General features: G+C 53.3%; 2 protein-coding genes across 2 annotated transcripts; one reads left to right on the plus strand and one right to left on the minus strand.

Annotated features, from left to right (window-relative positions):
- Positions 1-77: 77 nt before the first annotated feature.
- stmn2b (stathmin 2b) lies at positions 78-6644 on the plus strand. The gene is made up of 5 exons (XM_086013641.1): positions 78-233; positions 3852-3947; positions 4154-4326; positions 4553-4744; positions 5747-6644. Exons 1-5 carry the CDS (start codon positions 215-217, stop codon positions 5804-5806), a joined length of 540 nt encoding a protein of 179 aa, XP_085869767.1. The 5' UTR covers positions 78-214; the 3' UTR covers positions 5807-6644.
- Positions 6645-7238: 594 nt separating this feature from the next.
- hey1 (hes-related family bHLH transcription factor with YRPW motif 1) lies at positions 7239-11075 on the minus strand. Its single transcript, XM_086015496.1, has 5 exons — positions 10822-11075; positions 10187-10262; positions 10019-10102; positions 9719-9800; positions 7239-9470 (listed from the first exon to the last, which is right to left on the minus strand). The coding sequence occupies exons 1-5, from the start codon at positions 10935-10937 to the stop codon at positions 8860-8862; spliced, it is 969 nt and encodes a 322-aa protein (XP_085871622.1). The 5' UTR covers positions 10938-11075; the 3' UTR covers positions 7239-8859.
- Between the last annotated feature and the right edge of the window lie 11039 nt (positions 11076-22114).

The following is a 22114-nucleotide window of genomic DNA, read 5'->3' on the forward strand; positions in this document are numbered from 1 at the left end:
CCCCCGCCACCTGCTTCCTGTCGCTCACAACGGCAGCAGGCGCCCCGGCCCCCCCCCCCCCTCCCCCTCCCCCGCCTTTCTCTCTGCTGACTCAGTGCCTTAGCGGCAGTCCTGCCCATCCCTGAGAACGAGCAAGCAGCAGCAGCAGCAGCAGCAGCAGCAGCAGCAGCAGCGTCGTCGCCGTCGTCGTCCTCGTCCGCCCTGCACCGCAGAAATGGCCAAGACCGCAATCGGTGAGCCTTCGGATGTGTTTGCATCATCATGGTTACGATTGCGATCGTGATGACGGTGAGCATCGCTCGTACGCATGAGGATGCTCGCTCGGATGGGATGCGGCGACGCGCGCCCGCGGCACAAAAGGCTGCTGAGGGAGGTTGGGGTGGGAAGGGCTCGGCGTCCCTCGGCCAAATGTCCTCATTGATGTCTCATTTTTTTAGGATTGATATTTTGCACGCGACACCTTTTGTCGATCATCCTCGCGAGGCACCAGTCAGCCAGCGAGGCAAATTTTGCTCATTCGAACAAATCAAGGTGATGGATTTTCCTGTCCCAATTTTTGGGTTGTCCTTATCTGGGCGTTGCAGCAGCGCCACCTGCCCCGTCTCGCCTGAGTCACGGCGGCGCAGCATAATGCAGAGCCAGCGACCCCACCCAACATCGCCGGCGTGCCCCCCTCCCCCCAACCGGCCCCCAGCCGCCACTCCCCACCCTCCTCCCCGTCCTCCTCCGAGCTCAGCGGCTTCGCTCCGGCCATCCGAATTGCAAATGTGCTCTTTGACGTCGCGGTCCGCTTTCTGTTTTGCGCCCTTTCTGTTGTGCAAGGACGCTTGAGATTTTTTTTCCCTGGCGCACGCCGATTGCCGCTTTGCACACACGAGGCGGCCTCGAGAGAGCTCGGCCGACGCGCCCCCCGGCAGCCTTCGGCTCAAATTTCAATCGTCATTCTGACGGACTCGAGACCGCGAAGGCCGCGGCCGGCCGCCCGTGTCCGTCTTCCTGGACGTCTTCCTTTTTTCCGCCCGCTGTCCGATTAGGTGTGGTCATGCAGCTCCAGCTGGCCCCCGGCCCCCGTTTCTCTTCCGGCGCCTTTTGCGGCAGCCGCGCATTCGTCCGATCGACCGATCGATGGCGCGCACGCCCGCGAGCGGCTCGGATGACTTTTGCCTCTCTTGAAAAGCGGCCCGAGAGGAAGTGACGACGTCCGCGCAAGGAGGCCGACTTACGTGACAAATCCCACACGTGGACTCATCATGACGAGACGCGCAAAAACTCATTGAATGTAGGACCTATGCCATGTCCGCCCCCCCATGAGTTCCCAAAAGTCCATTCATCCTGGTTCGTCAAAATGTCCTTTTCATTCGAAACAACAAAAGTATAAAGTGACATAAAACAAATGAGCCAAAGGTTGCTGTCCAGTTAGCAACATTGACAACTATTGTGAAAGACGGCAACACTTCCGCTTCCTTTGCGATCGCTACGCGTAACTTTCAACTTTCATTTCGTAGCGCTAGCAAGGCTAGCGAGGCGCTTGCGCGTCACTGCTCAATTTCTCATTGGTAAAGCGAAAATCAGAGTCGGCCAGACGCTATGAAGAGCGCAGCCCACTTAGGCGGCCATTTTGCTTTCAAGGTGCCATTTGGGCCACCTGCACAGGCTAACCTGAGCCAACTCTCCCTCGGGACGGTAGCGCATGGCCACCAAAGCGGAAGCCAATATTCAAGACTTGCCCAGATTGTCCGTTTCCACGGAGTGACTTGGATGAGTCTCCGGGAAAGGGCAAAAGCTCACACTGGAACGTTGATGTCGACTAAAATTGCCAACGGACAAAGAAGGCCCCGCCCTGAAGCGCTCCATACGCGTTCCATGCTTTGCCACCGAGTTTGTCGATCAGCTAATTGCACAGCAAAGGCGCTGTCGGGAAAGCATCCGTGAGCGCCATCGCCACTTCCTCCCTGGACTTATCGACGCGCTGTTGGCTTCGGGCGATGGAATGAAACGGAAAGTGTGGAGCAGCCGCGAAAAGACCCGCCCCAAATTTGACTCGACTATTTCTGTGTGCCGAGCCGTCATCGCGTAACGCGACAGGTTTCTTGCTTCAACATAACGCTAACGTTCGTAGGCGATTGGGATTTTTGGAGGGGACCTTGAGCGCTTTTGGGCAGCGTACGCAAATCCCCCCCCAAAGATTTGCTGGCTTTTTCTTTCTCTGGTGGTGAGCGTCTGCTCCCCTCTGAGGGGGTCCCAAAGTCCCAGCGGGACTGCCATCCCCCCAACGGCCACGAAAAGCCCTCAAGGGTCTCCTAATGGCTCAGGTGGAAGCGCTTTCCCTTGCCAATGAGCCCAGCTCGCTCCTCCTTTTGACTTTTGCAGCCTTGTCACGGCGTCGTGAAGCGACGCGCGCACGCCCTGCTCACTGGGGCAGCTCATTTTGCGCATTTCAAGTGCTGCTGGAGTTGCCTGACAGCGTCGTTCTCCTCCTTTTGTTTTGTGGTGGTGGGGGTTTGGCGGGGGGGGGGGGGGGGTCTCTCCCAAGCCGACAGCTCCGATTGCTTCCGGCGAAAAGGAAGGCCCTGTCAATTGAATTCCTTTGTATTAATGGAAGCGAAGGCTTCTCAGCCCCGAGAAGGTGTCGCGAGAAATACAAATGGTGGGAGGTGATGTGTGGAGCTCCTCGGGGTATTTACCTGGGCACAGTTGGTTCAGGTAGAAAATTCCACAAAAACCGCACCATCAACTCAATAGTAGACATGTGCATTTGATGCATTTGTACCTCCTGCCATGCCATGATGATTTTTTTTTTGGGGCCATCGGGTGAATTCTCTCGGAGGAAGCGGTTCAGGTATCAGGTTGACGTTTTCCATTCTTTGTGCACGGCGGGGTTGGGCAACCTACAGCCGCGTGAGTGCATTTAATCCGGCCCGCCCTGCCACTGTAAAAACAAAGGAAGTGTTTTTAAAACGCAGCAAAAACCTTCAACCCACAATTTCTCAATGTCGATATATAATAAACATTTCTTCCGTGGTACTTTTTCACACGCGCTCGCCCAGCCCTCCAAGGAAACCCCAAAATGGTCCACGCATGCGAAAAAATCTCAGACGAGCATTGGCCACTTCATTAGGTACACCTGCACCCCTTCAGGATGGCCTTTTTGGTCAGGGCTTCAGGGTTCAGGTTAAAAAAACAAAAGGCATCTCCAAACCAAAACGGTTGTCAAGAGTTTCGACCTCACTTGTTATTGGGGCATCTCAACACGCACGCATGCGCCCCCTGCTGGTTGGCTGACTTGGTTGAGAAAGTGCTTGTTTAGCAACATCGGCAATAAATATCGCCGGTGATCAGCTTCCAACAATCGTGGCAGCCAAAATCGTGATCACAGTTCAATAGAATTCTTTTTTTCCAGCCCTAATGTCAACATTTGGTGAACACTCTGGTTTTTGGTTTTGGCAGTGCAGCAAAGCTCTCACGTGTGCCTAATGAAGTGTCTCGGCTGAGCAAATACAGGAGGTCCTCTTTCGAGACCGCAAGCAAACTAAACAAAGCTTCGTGCTTATGCCTAAGTCAGTTCACAGTGTTGCTATTCGCAGAACAGCTGAGAGGCAAAATCATCATCATCATCGCCCCATGAATAAATGAATACGGAATCAAAGGGTCGCTTGCTGGAAAACGCCGGCAGCATCAAAATGACAGCAATCACGACAAATGGCCACCGAAGCCCCTTTTATCTTATTCATTTTTCTTTTTTGGGGGGATGTGTGATGACGAACAACATCAAAGTGGTCCCGTGGCGGCAAAAGTGGGTTAATGAAATTCTGTCCGTCCGTCCGTCGTGTTTGTTTGGTGTGTGTCGGCAGCTTACAAGGAGAAGATGAAGGAGATTTCCGTCTTCTCGCTCATCTGCTCCTGCCTCTACCCCGACAGCCGCAAGAAAACCCTGGGAGACTTTGAAGGTAACTTGGAAGCTTGCATGTCACTCACTCGCAAGCTTGGGGGGCGGGTGGGGTGGGGGGGGGGGGGTCGACTGCAGGGGCACTGGCCCCCCGGACTAAGAGCTATTTATACGCCGAGTGTCATTCGACATCACGCGGAAGGTTGCGTCTCAGCCAGTGGAGTGATCGATCACCCGCTGAAGCGAGCGAGCCGTGTCGTTTGCCAGATCTGGACATCAAGCCCATCGACAAGCGCGCGTCGGGCCAGGCCTTCGAGATCCTCCTCAAGCCGACGTCGCCCGTGTCGGACGCCGCCCACGGCGTCGCCTCGCCCCCCAAGAGGGACATCTCCCTGGACGACATCCAGAAGAAGCTGGAGGCCGCCGAGGACCGCAGGAGAGTAAGCGCCTTCCGTTCACGCCTTTGCCTGCTCGCAAAACGATCAATCTGCATTCTGCGATCACAGAGCGCGAAAAGACAAGTGGCCCCCGAGTCCCAAAGACGAGGCCCGCGCGTCAAGGCGGCTTAGCCCCCTGGAGCTCTCGCGGGGGGGGGGGGGCGCCGAATTTGCTTTTGACCGCCTTGTTGCTAGCTTAGCCTATGTATTTGTGCCGGGCGTGCGTCAGTCCCAGGAGGCGCAGGTGCTGCGGGCGCTGGCGGAGAAGCGCGAGCACGAGCGCGACGTGCTGCTCAAGGCCATGGAGGAGAACAGCAACTTCAGCCGCATGGCCGAGGAGAAGCTGCAGCTGAAGATGGAGCAGATCCAGGAGAACCGGGAGGCTTACCTCCACGCGCTCATGGAGCGCCTGCACGAGAAGGTGAGCGCCCGCCGGGCGCATCCGGCGCGCCGCCCTCGTCTCCTCCCACCAATGTGCGTGCGACGTGCATTGAGCAACGTGCGTGCGACGTGCATTGAGCAATGTGCGTGCGACGTGCATTGAGCAACGTGCGTGCGACGTGCATTGAGCAATGTGCGTGCGACGTGCATTGAACAATGTGCGTGCGACGTGCGTGCGACGTGCATTGAACATTTCCTCATCCTGGGATGCGTCGCCGTTGGAAATATTGCCGCATCTCGGTTTCGAAAAATCTTCCCAAAAAGTTGAGTGCATTAGCCCAGCAGTCTGAGGAGTGCAACACTGCTCTCTGCTGTCAACTTTGGCCAAGTACAAAGTGCCCGTGCGCCCTTCGGCCTCTTGGGGGCAGTGTGGTGCAGGCGTGGAGATACACAACTTGGGCCGAGATAAAAAGAGGAGAATTGTATCGTAGTGAATACTCGTCACCCCCGGAACACGATTTTCTATTGGTGTTAGCACTAAGCTAGCAATTTTTGAGAATGAAGCTAAGACCAAGAATGTGCGTGTGTGTCATTCTTTTTGCCGTGTTCAGTTTTACACTCAACTCCAGCTGGAGTGTCCAAAAAAAACAGGCCAAACCTAAAATCGCAATTACGTTCCGATTTGTCGTCGAGCCCGCCATTCTATGAAAATACCTGTCATGACCAAAATACAATAGAACATCTGAGCATGAGGTGTTTTGTGTTCAAATACAGCATGTTTGACCTTCATTTTCCACACTATGGGAGGTTTCATTTTATGACAAGACCGCAAGAAATGTTGTGTATTTTTTGAATCGCATTTTAACCATACGACGACAGCTAACTCAATTTGACAGTATGAGAGCCCCGCAAATGTTTTGTGGCCCCAGTTTGACCCTGGCACGGACGAATCGACGTTGACGCAGGGAAAGCGAGAACGGGAAAGCAAATCACTTGGCCTTGGACTAATATGTGCTGACTCACATTCCCCCCCTCCCCCCAGGAGAGGCACGCTCAGGAGGTGCGCAGGAACAAGGAGTTGAGAGAAGAGGTGACAGCGTGAAGAGCTTCCCCTGACCCCCGCCCCCCCCCCCCCCCCCCCCCACTTGTCCCTCGCTACTTAACAAACTTCCGCCCTCCTCCCCTGGGTCCTAGTGTCCACCCACCGGGGATAAACCCCCACCTGATCCCCTCCTGTTCCTTCCTCCTTTCCATACAATCACACAGCATCCCGAGACAGGGTCGCGCACACATGGGAGGAATTTTGTGGGGGGCGGGGGGGTGTTTGTCATTAATGATAGCAAAAACGTAGATCAGCTACTCTTCTCTACAACAACAACAAACATGGAATCTGATGCCCAGAAAGCAACAACGGTGGTGTAAATACTTTTTTTTTTCTTATGTCCAGTACAAAAAGTATTGATTGCAATCTGACATTTTTTCATGACCTTTACTTTTGTTGTTGCTTTGTGGCTTCGATGTTTCGGTGGTGCGTTTGCAACCCCCCCCCCCCCCTTTTTCCGTCCCACTCATTAGCAGCATTTCATGTTAAGCTAACGCATAGCATCCCTATTCTCTTTCTTGTTCGGTCACACGCATTTAGCATAGCACACAGCTAATTAGCATTTAGCAACGCTGCAGCAGTCAAAAAGCCGGCATCCCCCCCCGCCCCCCATCTTCGTATTCCACTTTTAGCAGGGAGGAGCCACGCCCGAGGTTGAACCCCGTTGGTTGGTGCCATGTCATGTGACTCTCTTTCCATTCGTGTGTGCGCGCGCGTGTGTGTGTGCGTGCGTGCGTGTGTGTGTGCGTGTAAGAGAGACCCGCTCTCTCTTTCTGCATTACTGTACATCTTTGTCAAGCAAGCTGTGGTTAATAAAGATTTGGGGTTCAACGAAGAACACGGCCTCTTTGTGGTGATGATGTGGGATGATTTGGACCATGAGCTGTTCATTCGGCTGTATTTACTGCATATTACATCATAACATAGCACCAATATGCATTTTTAAATGATCAAAATTGCAGGTTTTCTTTTCATAAAGTCTAGAAGCTACTTTAACTTATTGCAGTACCACGTCTTGCCACGCGATGGTGCCAAACGTCAATTTTCGCCTAAAAAACAAGTGGCAACAATAAATACAATGGATTCATCATTTCGCATTTCCAACCACCACCAAGCAACAAGCAGACCACAACATGAAATAAAATGAATAAAAACATAATCGTGCTCACGTTAGCACAAGTTTGGGCTTAAAGGTAGTTTGGTTGCCACTTCATTCTACTGAGCAAATTGAGAAAGAGAAGTGGAATTGTTGATGGTGGAGGTGTACCTAGCGAGCGTCCCATCTCTTCAGCTCGTTCCCAGGTGGTGCGCGGGGGGGGGGGGGGGGCTTGGTGGGCCGCCAGGATATCCCCTCCTTGTTAATGGCTTCCTGTGTGCCAAACACACAACACCACACGCACACACACAAACAAGTACACTCATCACGCAGACATTGATTCATCAGAGCGTGTTTATTCAAAGGAAGTTTTCATGACGTAGCGGTAACAACGATGGTGCGTCCGCGACAAAGTGCGACTTGGACATTTCGGTTGGATTTATTTGCAAGTTATACTCTAGGCTGTTATAGGCTATAACAGGCTTTGCTAGAACATGGATACCTTTATGGGCCGCGAGGGAGAAAGGGGGTGCGCCAAGATGCAAAACTGCAAAGTGGACGGAAACACGTCAAAGTTTGATTCAAAAATGACATTACGCCGATGGAAACCATCACTGAATGAATGAAATGGCGGTCTAGTATAGTGGTTGGCTTTTTGCTTTTTTTGAAGGTGCGCGGCAAGACTGGGGATATGGCAAAATCCGAGCGGCGTGAACGTTTTTCCCGAGGGACGCGGATGAGGCCATCAGTGATTCATCAGAGCTCGTTTATTTCAGGTGGTTGTCATGAGCGACGAGAAAAACTTGAACGCGGCGGTGTTCGCGCCAGTGCTCTCCAGAGGGGAGGCAAGATTCAAAACGTGAACGTGCCTGTCTGTAGGACGGCGGGAGAGGTAAGAGGTGCGCCACCTGTCGGGATGTTGAAGGAGGTGCGCGAGGTGACAACTTTGTGAAGGCGAGTTGAAAAATAGCTCTAAGATATCCAAAGTCATGCAAGATGCGGCGGGAGGCGTTCGAATCTTTACAGGCCCTGGACTGGATACAAGCACAGCTGAATTTACCGTAGGAAGGCAAGGGGGCGCGCCCCTCGGGCCGCTTCGCTTCCGTTGCTTGCGTCTCCCGTCAAACAAAGCGCCTGCTCTGGCTCATCGCAGCCGCCGCGTCGAGACGCAAGCGGGGGGCCGCCCTCGTCCCACCGACGCCTTTCGGGGCAAAGCAAAAGGGGCTCGTGCGCAAGCAAGGGGGCGCGCGGGCGGCTGCGGGTTGTTTACGGCAGGTTTCTTGCACGGCAACTTGACGGACGACCGCTCCGCCATCTGCAAAAGTCGTTCCCGATCGGCCGGCGGCTCGGGGGGAAACCTCTTTAAGAGGGGGGAGAAAAGTGGGGGCGGGAAGGCACAGAGAGCGATCAAGGCAGTAAATCCCTCTTGTTGCGCACCCCTGCTACGTGGCGCTAGAATCACCGAGAAGGTCCTCCTTAGCGTAGGAAAATGCTCTCTTGTGAGAAAGGGCGGAAGGGTCCAGCTCATGGCGCCCGTCGAACATTAGCCGGAACGGGAAGCGCAGGCGACGGGTGGAGTCGGGAGGTGCGGCGGCTGGACGGGAACGGGGACGGCGAGCGATAACGGGCGACGGGGTTGGCTAGAAGGAAGGCAAGTAGAAGGGAAGGCCAGAAGGGACCGATGACGAGCCGAAGGGGACGGGCGGTGGCCGGAAGGGACGGGCTGGGCTGGGCTGGGCTGGGCTGGGCTGGGCTGGGCTGGGCTGGGCTGGGCTGGGCTGGGCTGGGCTGGGCTGGGCTGGGCTGAGGTGCCAGCCGGATGGGCTACGCGCGGCGACTGGAGGGGATCGGGAAGAGGCGTGCAGCGGACCGGTGACGGTCGAGGGGCCAAAAAGGCTAAACTCTCTCCAGATCAGTCTTGGACGAGTCCAGCTCATCGCGGGTCTTTTTGCGCCGGTCAAAAAGCTCCGATCTCCAAACCCCAGGGCCGGTAAGGTTTACCCACCGCGGCAACCGTCGGGCCCGGCGGGCCCGGGGCGGCCGTAGCGCCGGCCGTAGCGCCGGCCGTAGCGGGCGAGATGAGCGGGAAGACTCCCAAGGGGAAGGGGAACGCCGAGAGGAGATGCTTGCTTCTTGGCGAGGACACCAAAGCGGGATGCAAGACGGCGGCGGCGGCGGCGCGCACACCGGGCGGCGGCAACTGTTCCGAGCGAGGGCCGGCGGTCCCGCTTCTCCTCCCGGCGGGGTGCGTCTCGGCCGACGGCGACGACGACCAAGCCGAAGAGGACGACGAGCGGGGGCCGCCGCTAGCGGCTCGGGGCCGGGGCGCGCGGGGCGGGCGGGCGGGCGGCGAGGCCAAGGCGGGAGCCCACGCCGCCAGGCGGCCCGGACCCGCGTGGGCCTGGCGCCGGCCGGCGTAGTTGTTGAGGTGCGACACCAGCCCGACGCGCAGGGGGTCGGCGCTGTCGGCGCCCTCCGCCGCGCCGAGGTAGCGCGCCGTCTCCGCCAGGCACTCCCGGAAACCGAGACCCCGGTAGTCCGTTGCCAGGGCGCGGGCATCGAAAAAGCCTGAAAGGGGAGGAGCTTCAATTCATCGCCACAAAACGTAAAAGGGTGGAAAGTCCACCTCGAAAACACGCGACACGAATGGCGGCCACTTAAGCCGTCCTGCCCGAACGGGTCGGGCGACGTGGAACTTTGACTAAAGCCCACGCGAGGCGGAAAGGAGAGAAATCCCGTCCGGCGCTCTGTCCGACCCGTTTATGGCCCAGCGTTTACTTTGGGATCTTGAATAGCCAAACCAAGGCCGAGCGTACCTTTGCCACCTGCGGCGTGGAGCATCTTCAGGTGGTCCACCGTCATCTGCAAGATCTCCGCCTTCTCCAACTTGGCCGAACCCTCGAGCGCGCATGTGGAGGAAACAAGGTCAAGAAATCCATTCGGATTGAAAGGGGGGGGTGGGGGAGGTGGCTGCGGCTGGGGGCGGGGGGCGGGTTCTCGTTCGCTCGCTCGTTCGCTTCGCTCGCTCATTCGCGAGCAAGCGAATTCGCTCGCTCGCTCGTTCGCTCGCTCGCTCGCTCGCTCGCTCGCTCGTTCGCTCGCTCGCTCGCACACACCTGCTTCTCGAAGGCGCTGGGCACCAGCCGGCGGAGTTCACTCAGGCTGTTGTTGATCCTGTCACGTCGCCGTTTCTCGATGATCTAATCGGCGCGGGAGAAATGGCACTTTGGAATCAAGCGTCCACTTTCCGCTTTGTTTATTTTGAAAGTGGCAAGCGGACTCACTCCTCGCCGCCTCTTCCTCGCCTGCACCTGAACGGAAGTGCTTGGAGATGTCGAGCTGAGAGGAGAGCGCCCATCCCTGAATCGGCATCGCAAAAACACACACGCACGCACGCACGCACGCACCGTAAGTTTTTTTTAAAGGTGACTTGACGAGCATTCCTGGAAAAACAAACACGAAATAAAAATGGCAGAAAGCTTTTTTCCCCCCAAGTGGACTCAACAAGTATTCGTGACCTCTGAATTGCATCGAATTTCTTTTTCTTAATGGGACAGTGAATCTGTCAATCTGCTGTTGGTGTTAAATCCAGCTTTTTAAACATTTTTTTACTCTCTATTGACTATTGTTTTAGTGTATTTGCTGTATTTGTGCTATTGCTTGGTTTTGGGAACTTTCCCCCCCTTTTTTTAATTCTTGTATGACTGATTTTGGCTCCATGTACAGCACTTTATATGATAAGCACACATATCAAGACGTTCTCAAACGATTTTTTTTCCAAGTTCAAATTCAGTATAGTAAGCGCAAAAACAAAGGCGCTGTAAAATGAGCTTTCAAGTCGAGTCGCCGAGTATTCCTGACAAAAAGTCATGTTCTTGCTTTTTTTCTTGGCGTTTTGCAAGTTGAGGAAGCAACGCACCGGCTCTCGTCGGCGTCGGCGTCGGCGTCGGCGTCGGCGTCGGCGCTGTCCTTCTCCACCTCGATGGCTTCGTCCAGCTCGCTGTCCGACGAGCTCAAGTCGTGGCTCCTCTTCATCCTTCTTCTCCTTCTTCTCCTTCTTCTCCTTCTTCTCCTTCTTCGTCGTCGTCGCGACAAGGAGGGCAATCGCAAAAATCGCTAGCGTGTGACCGTTTGGCTGCCTCGGCGTTCCCACGGTGTCATTTGAAGGCACGGCGGGGGGCGGGGACGGGACGGCGCGGAGGGCGGCGCTCCCCCCCGGAGGCCGCCAATCGGGGGGGGGGGGGGGGCGACCTCGCGCTTTGATTGACGGGCGCGCCGAGCACGAGCGTGGGCCAGGCTGAGAGAGGAGACGATCGCGGAAAGGGAAGAGCTCTCACTATTGGACAAACTCAAAGTCTGGAAAAGTCTGGACAGTGCTCCCCCCCCCCCCCCCCCCCAAAAAAAAAGAAGAAAAAAAGTCTGCTTCATTTATATTCCTTCGTGGTCAAGCGTATGCTGTTGATTGGCAAATTCTACTTCAAATAAGAGTTCCCAAATCCCTTCCAAATGTATCTTCTTTTTCTTGTAGAATTGCGTCTGTACGCAAGAAGAAGAAAATGATTCGTACGTTGCAAATTCCTTAGCGAGTTACGTCCGACGGCCCTTTAAAGTTGACCGCGCTGTCGTTTGTTTCTACTTTCTTTGACTGGTTTGAACGTGTGAGGTGGATTTCAATTCAGCAATGACACCAACAACGTGATGCGTTCAAAGAGCGTCCGGACTTTGTTTTGTCCAGCTTGGGGTGTCGCAAGGATCAAGGGCTGCTCACATCATCAAAGAAAAAGAAAGAATCGTCGCATTGTGTTGGTAGCGGGTATAACGCGCGTGTGCGCCAAATCCAGGTGGTTTGCTTGACTTTTTCCCCAATCGCTCGGAGGGATGAATGGCGATCACAATCATTTCCCTTTCGGGCCAATATCGAGATTGCGATTCTGACGTGCGGCGTGGACAGGTGACAGCGAGCGAGGGAGGGAGGGAGGGAGGGAGGGAGGGAGGGAGGGAGAGGTGCTTGAGGGGACGGACGGACGGACGGACGGACGGCGAGTGGGACAAGGGAGTGCTTCGATTCAACTCCGCATTCCGTGGGGAGCCTACGTGTACCTAATAAAGGGGCTTGACACCAACAACGTGATGCGTTCAAAGAGCGTCCGGACTTTGTTTTGTCCAGCTTGGGGTGTCGCAAGGAGAGGTGCTTGAGGGGACGGACGGACGGACGGACGGACGGCGAGTGGGACAAGGGAGTGCTTCGATTCAACTCCGCATTCCGTGGGGAGCCTACGTGTACCTAATAAAGGGGCTTGACTGCTTTTTGAAAAGGCGCGAGCGACGCATCGAAATAGACGATCTGTGGAGCAACTTTTGACAGCAGTCCGCCCCCACCGCCATTCCCTGCCTGCCTGCCTGCGTGCCTGCGTGCGTGCGTGCGTGCGGGTGCAGTGGCCGGCCGTCAGCACGCGTTGGGCCGTGGGAAAGTTCCCCCCCGGCCGCTGATAACCAATCAGAGGCCGGCGGGCCGGCGCTGCTCTGAATGGAGCGATTGCTCGGCGGGGCGACGGGACGTCTGCGAGCCAGCGTGTCAACGTGGAATCCAATACACGCGCGCGCGCGCGCGCGCGCACGCGCACGCAGGCAGGCAGGCAGGCGGGCAGCACCGCCGCGTCCCCGGCAGGCCCCCCTCCCGCTATGCCAATGACGCCTCGCCAGTGTTTGTACACAAGAAGGGGTGTCGTGTTACCACATGGGGGGGTCCGCTCCAATGACGCAATCATGTCCTGGTCCCTTGATTAGGTACAACCCCGAAAGCAAATCCATTTGCCGCGGCCCCGAAGGCGCCTTCAGCTCATTTGTTGCATTTCAAGTTGAGCCGCAGTTCCCACGCGTTGTTCCGGCGTCCCATCACATGTTGCGATGAGTCGGGCCACCGCCCTTTGAAGGTGAGGGATGCCCCCCCCCCCCTCTCCCAAGCGGCCACCGACCCCAAGTGCACTCCAAACAAAGGCGGCTTGCCTGCCTGCCCGCTTGGGCGTCTGGATGTCATTTTGTCCATTTTTCGTTGCGGGCGCTTCAAGGCTGGCGCTTGGCGAGGGACGGAGGGACTGACAGACGGACCGACGGACGGACGGACGGAAGCCGCGGTCGCCGCGCGCTCATTTGGCCGGTGTGACGCGCGCCACGTGATTTTGCACATTCAACACGTGAGAGAAAATATCACATTTTCCGATATATTGACATTAAAAAATGTGAACTATTTTAACGGTTGATAACAATTAATAAAAAAATAAATCAAAATGTTTCTATTGAAGGCTTTTACTTTAACCCCCCCATAAAACATATATTCATTTATATGATATTTACATTTATAAAATATTAGATGGAAAAAATACAAACAATGACCAAGTAGCCCAGTGAGTCATCTTTTAAAGTTGTGCCACTTCAGGCGGAAGAAGAGAAAAGAAAAAAAAAAAAAATGAGTCTGGGTGTTCTTTCGGCACCTGTGGAAGGACGCGCGCGCGTCCACTTTCAAACGTCACATGTGGGATTTGACTTGCAATGACAACAAGGTCGTTCCCTCCTTTCATGTCTCGTCAAATAATCCGGCTTCCCGTCTGGTACATCTGATACGTGTGCTGGGCGGGACGGGGGGTTAGCTTGCAAGGGGGGGGGGGGGGCGACACTTGACGAGGCAGCAGTGACGTGAGGGCTGCAAAGGCAAACGTCGGCGCCCGAGATCAAAGGCTGCGCGCAGTTGGACCAGGGGCGGAGCCATGGGTGGGCGGAGCCATGGGGGGCGCTGGGTGGGCGGAGCCATGGGGGGCGCTGGGTGGGCGGAGCCATGGGGGGCCCTGGGTGGGCGGAGCCATGGGGGGCCCCGGGTGGGCGGAGGCCCACCCACGATTGACAGACCGGCCGCCCGGTCAGATTCAGGAAAAAAGATATAGTTTGAGATTTTTTGTAAATGATGACATTATTTTTGAATGTGTGTTTTTGATTGCATTGAAGATTAAGAATGGCACAATTGCGGTTGCTTAAGGAAGAGCTGAACTTCGTATTATTGACCGTGTCATTTGATTGGAATATACGACATGTCAGGACAGGAAGAGAAATATTCAGGGGCCACTCGCATTTTTCCCGGCCGTTAGCCACGTTCTGGCTCCGCCCCAGAGTTGGACTTTCAACTCCGCTGGCGCGCGATTCTCCGATTCTCGATTCAAAAATCGCATCTTTTTTTGTTTTTTTTTCCCTTTGGTTTTCATCGTATCGGTATTTGATCGAGTCCGAGGCGACTTTGGAGGTCATCGCACGTCCGAAGGTGCTGCCGATTCGGTCGGCGCTGGCGTCGTCGCGCGTTCGGCGGGCTGGCGACGACGGGACTCGATTGGCATTACGGCGCGACGCAATTTGATTCGCTCGAGTGACGATAGCGTCCGATTTGACCGTTGACTCCATTTGGCACGGAACGCGATTCGACTCAGTCAATGCCACGCGAGACGATGGAAATTCAACGACAAATCGGATTACGACGCGCCGCCGGTACAGAATCGGCACGGTCGTTAAAATTCATGTCTATCCATCCAACGCGTAGTTCGTTTCCACAAGGAAATCAAAGTTGCATCGATAGCATTTGTGGCTTTTTTCAAATAAGTAACTTGATGAATTTTGTTTGGTCCAAAAGGAACTTGGAGAATTATCGCGTTTCAGAAAAATGTATCGGCGGTGATATATTTGAAACATTTTCTTGTTTTGTAGCCGCAAATCAGTGATGGTTTGCGATTTCAACGGGGAGCAAAAAAAGCTTTTTTTCATCACCGAGCAGCCCTGCCGCACGTCGGGGCTCACGCGCGGTCGCGATGGCGTCGGCTCACTTTCCGATCAAGCGAGAGCTTCGTGCCGTGACGTGAAATCGTCCGATCGCGTTGCCGCCTCACATTGTGTTTCTCCACAAAAGCGCGTGGCTCAGCCATGCGCTCAAGACATGACTAGTTGCGCGTAACGACATAGTAATGCCACTAAGAGCGTTTTGCCGAGCAAACGGTGACGTGTGCAAAATATGCCCAACTTGACGTCGCCTGACGTTGAGCCTTCCTTCGCATGCCACTCAAGATTCTTCCGAGGGGATTCAAAGGACGAGGGCGCGGACCCCGCGTGCCTTTTCTTTTTTTCTTCCCTTCATCCGTCCGCCACTTTCTTTGCCCTCTCCCCCGCCTTCTCCCTCTTTCGCGTTTGTCTCCAGAGGCTTTGCGCAGACATTTCCCAACAATCCCGACTATTAGCCGAAGCTTCTGATGTCTGATCCCGCCTCGCCATGTCGGCCCCCCCCCACCCGTCCGCGGGGGCCCGACGCAAAAAAGGCGGGTTACGAAAAAACAAAACAATGACTACGATCCCCTCCGATTCCGATTGGCGTGCGACAACCGGCGACGCGTCAAACCGCCTTCGGCTTCTCTCGAAACGACACTCGCACGTTTCCTCACAATAAAGGTGGGGTGTCAAGCATTTGTGACGTCAACACACGTACGCACGCACGATACGAAGGCAGGGTGTCAAAAATGTGTGTTCACAAGCATGAAAGACGACAACACGCAAACACACCAGAGGGGGGACATCAAGGGTTGTGCCCACAAGCGGAGAAAGACAAGAACACACACACACACACACACACTCATGAGAATATTGGGGGAGGCGGGATGCCGCATGTGCGCGCGCAACGGCGGCCGGCGGCCATCGGCACAGCTGTCTGCTACGCACACACTTGGAGTAGTACAGTGTGCGCCTGTGAGAGATCCCCCCCACGACTGTTTCCCATGGAGAGACAACAAAGACCAACACACACACACACACGCACATCAGCTGACCACACATGACAATGCACGCACACACACACACCCGCGCAAGCGCGCAAAGCTAACTTGTACCGTTTGACCTGCGGAAACGCTGGCAAGCGACGATACAGTCACACTCGACCCGACGTGATCCGATTGACTCCAATTACGACGCAAAGCCATTGATGGCGATTTGCGTCGATTCACTCGAATTACGATAAAGATTCCCTCCCGCGAAGATGCGCTACGATTCTTTTTCCTTCAAGCGCGACGCAAGTCGATTCGCTCGAAACACAATCGGAGTCGCTCCGATCGCAAAGGCAAACCGACCTTGCGACGCGACGGATCGCGATTCCATCCGTTGATGAAACGATTCGATTGCCCGACTCTCTGCAATCACGATTCGATCCGAATCGCTCAGATTCCGATGAAACGATAGAAGAAGAAAAGCAATTGATTGGGACAAATAACGTGTCGAGCGATAGGGAATTCTTATATCTTTAGATCAGTGTCAATTGAGTGAGTTTTTTCTTTTGATCAGAATTTCTGTGGGGATGGGCACATGAAAAACAAGAAAATGTCACTCGTGAGCAAAGAAAATATCACTCAAGCGTGAGGAGGAAGAAAATCGGATTGAATCGCGTCAGTCGACGGCGTGAGCGGGGAAAGCCAAAAAACAAAAGGGGTGCTTGCGTTTTCGGTCCGCCACTTCCTGTCGCACCACTCGCCGGGCTCCCGGGACCCTGGCATAGGGGCATAGCCCCCCGCGGCCCCCCCAAAGCCCCCCCCGCCAAGGTCCCTCTGAGGTCTGGTCTGAAACGTCGTCTCCGGGCCACACGGAGCGACAGAACGCAATTTAGCGGCCCACTTTGCTTGCGTTTCTCAAATGAGTATTGAGCGGCCTGGCCAACTTTTGCTTGTCGTTTGTATTGGCCAAATATGAACAAATGTGGCAGGTTGCCTAATTGTGGGCGAACGGGAAAGTAGGGCATCTATTTCGGGGGCTTTGGGAAAGGGGGGGGGGGGGCGGCGTCGGGCGGTTAATTTGGTTCGACTTGCCGCCGCGCCACTTTTGGTCCCAACTCAAAGTAGGTTTTGTCGAATTTCTCGCCAAACGAATTTGCCTCGTTGCTCTTTTGGCATCGACTTGCCGGCGTTTTATTGGTACACTTTTCTAGCAAAGGCAACAATGGATATTTCGCATGAACCTAATTGGCAAGACAAAGATGAATATCGACGTGGCTGGAGCCCAAAAGACAAAGAAGAAGTAAGCCTGCTCCCAGCGTCGGCGCAACATTTGTCCGTCAAGGTTTTCCGGCAGGACGCCTCCAAGGAACAAAGGAGCCTGCCGTGAGGGTTTGCGCTAGAAAACCAACCGAAAAATGTTATCCTTTGCCTTTTCAATGCCAACGCCGGGTAGACGTTGGCGCTCAAACAAGCGAGAGGCCTCGCGAGGCCAGCCGGCGCCCGCCCGCCCGCCCGCGTCAACTTTGGACCCGTGACAGCACGAGAACGTCGGAGTGTTCAGCTGTCAGCGCGCACGCACGCACACAAACAATCCGAATTTGGCATTATTATTTTGAACACGCACGCGCGCGCACACTCCAATAAGGGTGATGTCATACTTTAGTCAAGTGTACTTTCCTAAAATGCCCCCACCTTACTTGCCCGGCGCACCTCGACGGAATTCAACATGCCTTCCGCCACCATTTCCCGACTATTTTTCACGTTTTAAATCCGTGCGCCCCTAATGTGCCATATTAGCGGGTCTGCGCACCCCCATAGTCAAACCCTATTCAACGGTGCGTGCGCCTCCAAAAGAACATTACATTTAAAGTGGTGTGCATTTGATATGCCGGACCTCTCCGATGGCGCACCTCCTTATCATTTGGTCGGCGCACCTTCAATGCCCGTTGACAATTGAGTGGTCTTCCTCCTCCACATTTTTCAAATGCGCCTCCCTGGAAAGTACCACCTTCAGTGGTTTCGCGCACCTCCACACACACACACACCCCTGATTGAAGACATTTACTGGTCCGCACACCTCCAAACGAACATCCTACTTAGGATGCGTATGTATGCGCATTATTCGGCGGTCACGTGATATTTTGCGGCACATTGAGGCACGTGTAGCGACGGCGCGCTCCGCAGGGACAGGCGGAGGGTGGCGCCCCGCGGGGACTGCGGAAGACATATTTCTCACAGTCTCCCGGCCAGCGCAGGAATGCCAAGCATCCCGCCGGCCCCCCGGGCCGCGCTCCCGCGTCACGCGTTCCCGCCGACGGGCGCGGAGGCGCGCGTTTGCGCACGTTTGCCTTTGAAGCGCCGCGAACGGACGTGGCGGGGAAATCACAGCGTGCCATCTATTTGATGTTTCGCGTAATCGCCGCTAATGGATAGCAACTCGCTCATTAGCCGCCTTGGGCCTCGGGCCCTGTGATAAAAAAACAGGGAGGGGTGGACCTGATAAGACGAGTGCAGCCAGGATAGGGATTTCCTAACTGTGGTGCGCACACACCCCAGGGGTACGCAAGCACCCTTCAACAAGGTCGTCGCACAGCTTTCTCTTGACTCTTTGGGGATGGACGGGGGGTGCATCCACTTGTGTGGTGCGCAAAATTCAATCCTTATACAAACGTGAGAGAGGAGAGCCCAATTTGAAATTGCACACGTGCGTCAACACGGCAACCCGGTCGCTTGGCAGCGCACCGCTTTTTTGAGCCCAAAAAAAAAAAAAAAAAAAAAAAAAAAAAAGTCAAACGCAGAAGAGCAGCCATTCCACCTCCGATCTATCTCATCGGAGCCGAACCGCGTCCCGCATCGCAGCGGCTTCGAAGGCCGACCCAAATCTTTCCCAGCGTTCGCCTCGCGCCAGCTGTCCTCGCAGCCGCCTACACGTTTGCGTACGCAGACGCTTGATAGGCGAGGCGCGCCCACGCACCCCGACGCGCTCAAACGCGGGTCGGCGTCCGAGTGCTCCCGTTTTCCCAGCCGGCGGGACGTGCCGGCGAAGTTGCCACTGGCCACTCAACACGAAACCGCACGCACAAATGAAGATGTGGAAGCAAAAACGCATTGCAAAAAAAAACAAAAACATTGGCGATAGCACCTACGCGACGGCGCGCTGCGCTTAGGCGAAAGACGCGCGTATACCATAAGACACACTGAAAGATGCAAAGCCAAAACACACACACACACACACATGCAAACAATCACACGTACGCACAGTAATGATACACGCGCACAGCGGACCATAACGTCATGTTTGTCAAGTCTATGTGCGTGCGTGCGTGCGTGCGTGCGTGCGTGCTCGCTATCGCCGTCCAGCCTCTGCTGTTGACACGGTAAACCGATCTGTGAGGGGAAACACACACACGCACACGCGCACACAATCAGGAGGGAGGGGAGGGGGAGGGGAGGGAGCAAGCATCACTCACACGGGGATCGGGTTACAGCCGAATTAGAGCTGAGCTGAGCTGTGGGAACCGCCACCTTCTCCCCACACGTACACGGCCACGCGCACGCGCGCACGCGCGCTGTCCCCTGTGGACGCGACACCTCCGTGTGCAAGCGCGCGCTCAGAGGCAGACGCACGCATTGACCGATGCTTACACCCCAAAATGAACACACACACAGTGAGAAAAGCAAACGTACAAAAACACACGCAACACACAAGTATGTACACTGATAAATGGACTATAATGCACACAGAAGACACTCTTTGTTTTTCACTTGTAGACCCCCGTGACCATCCACGCCTATCATCTGAAAAGGGGACGTTTCAAGCCCACGTGACTTCGAAGGTCAAAGCGAAGCAAACCCCAAAAAAAAGCACCACTTGCTCATGTTTTCAAACGCGTTTGTTACAACAAAATACAAAAGAAGAAGAGTTAAAAAAAAAAAAAAAGAAAGCAAGCAAGCAAAAAAAGATGCCATGTTGAAGGCAAAAGCTTGTACGGCTGAAATGAAGAGATGCGCAAGTGGCGCCACCTCGTGGTACATGTGCCAAAGACGATGTAAGGTAGCGGCCAGCAGGTGGCAGCACTCTGAGGTCAACACGTTGAAAACGGCCTTTCCCACTCCCATTTGCGTGCTAAAAACGGACTCAAATCAATGTGTACTACAACGAGTCAATACATTGAAAACAGGAGGGTCATCTAAGTCCATCTTTTTGTGGCCTTTCTGCAGTCAAGAAACATTGCGTCATTTTTGGGATGGAGACAAGCAAGACCCAAAGGCTTCAAGTCAAAAAAAAAAAAAAAAAAAAGACTTCTGCAGTGTTCCGTGTTCAAGACCCACTTTGTTTTTTTTTTTTGCACAACACGGCCTTCTGCTAGCTTACTGCCAACACACAATGAAAAACGCCACGGACTGGCTACCAAAACTAGCATTGCCGTTTTGCCAGTTCGAACCTTTCGGCACGGACATCTGAAAACAAATGGTGCGGCAACACTTAAAGACAGACAATTTAAAGCACACTCGCAAGCACATTTATCCCTTGTGAAAACAATTGACGATTGGAAATACAAGTGTTTAACATGGTGACGACGGCATTAATAGCACAATTTTGTTGTGTACTGCAAAAGTGGATAAATGCCGTTTTCGATGTGACTTAAAGGTTGTTTTTTTAACGATGGTGGAGACGCAAAAACGACCCCCAAGCAATTTGAGCAATATCAAAGTTTTATTCTTAAAATGTAGTACAGAGAGGAACAGTAGTACAATTTATTCATTTATTTTAAAACAGAGAGAAGAGCAACAAACCAGGAGAATGTTAAGTTCCATCTTTGAAAAGTTCTGGTAAAAACGTAAAAAGAGTAACCTGAATTTTGCTTTTTTGTGTTCGGAGGGCACCGAGTTTTGCATCGCTGTCAGAGAGCAAATAAGTTGAAAAATACAACTTTTTTTGTGTTTTATTTTATTTTTTTTTAAATCTTCTTAAAAGCATCAAAAAATACAGCCGGGAAGTGAGGATGGATGAGTGTGGTACGCGTGTATGTGGGGAAACAAAAAAAAAAGTGTAGTGTGGTGCGACTTTTTTTGGTGGGGTTTGTTTTAATTTAATTATTGTCCATACAAGAAATACAGCATTAAAATAATTAACATAAAAATCAGTAGAATGGCGCGAATCATATAGATATAAAAAACAAACAAAAAAGAGAGACGGTGAAGAAGTGACGGGCAAGCAGCACACGGCAAAGCGGAAGGGAGTTAAATAATAGATTTTTTTCATATATATATATATATATATTCATATCTCATAGGCTCTCCGCGTATACATACATATACATATATATATATATATATATATATGTGTATATATTGGTTATATCATAGGCCCCACCCACAGTGACTTTTGAAAGTGACACGAGGAGGAAGATGAGGTGTCCCGTACAAACTGCATATGAAACCACACACTGTATATAATCATTTGTCGATATAGTGCCGCCGTTTCCAAAAAGGAAGTCATGGGAGGGAACAATCAGAAAGGGGGAGGTGACGAGTGAATGGTCGCACTAAACATGTCGCCCGGCTCCTCCCGGACATTAATGAAAACAATTAACAACAACATCAATAATTATTAGAATCATCATCATCATCATCATCATTTTGGTTGGACAAAATAGAAATTAACAGTCTTGATTGCATTTTGTTGGAGTCAATATATATATATATATTAAATAACAAACCACTAAAAAAAGAAGAGAGAAAGTTCCATTCAGACCCACTTTTGGGGGGAAATAAACAAAGAAAAGAAAAGAAAAGACAAAAAACGTTCACAAAAAAGTAAGTGCATGTCTATGATGGCGCCATAGAGCTTCACTCGCTTTTGTCTGGTGGAAACAAAAAAGTCTTTTTAGCTGTAACTACCTGGCAGACCAAATTAAAAGGAAGTCAAGCTATCCGGAGGAGAAAAGGAAAAAAAAAAAAACAAAAAAAAAAAAGACAAAACACGCTTAGGACGTGGCGTCACTATCAAGCGATTCCATCGGTAGCAAATATAAACAAAAAGACGTCTGCTTTAGGTCCTCGGAACGCACATTTCACACGGAAAAAGTAGTGCCGTGAGTTCGGCGGAAAAAAACGAAAACATGCACAGGTGCTAAAAACAACAAGAAAAACATGGCAAAGATTACCTGATAGTCCACAGAAGCCCCTTTTACACCGGCATTTTTCCGCCTCTTTTCGCCACCACCCGGCAAGTCTTTTAACGCGCCGCAAAATTTCGGATAACGAGACGGCATGACGCAGCGTCAACTTCCGCTCGGCTCGGCTCGGCTCGGCGTCGGAGGTCTCAAAGCGTCTCCTGTTCGGGCCCCGACGCCAATTTGGCGGTGCGGGGTCTTGGAGTGCTCAGAAGTCAAGGTTTTTATGACGGTGACGTCAGAAGAA

Source organism: Filicampus tigris, chromosome 18 (genome assembly GCF_054856515.1).
Source record: "Filicampus tigris isolate MCC_2025a chromosome 18, RoL_Ftig_1.0, whole genome shotgun sequence".
Classification (NCBI taxonomy): domain Eukaryota; kingdom Metazoa; phylum Chordata; class Actinopteri; order Syngnathiformes; family Syngnathidae; genus Filicampus; species Filicampus tigris.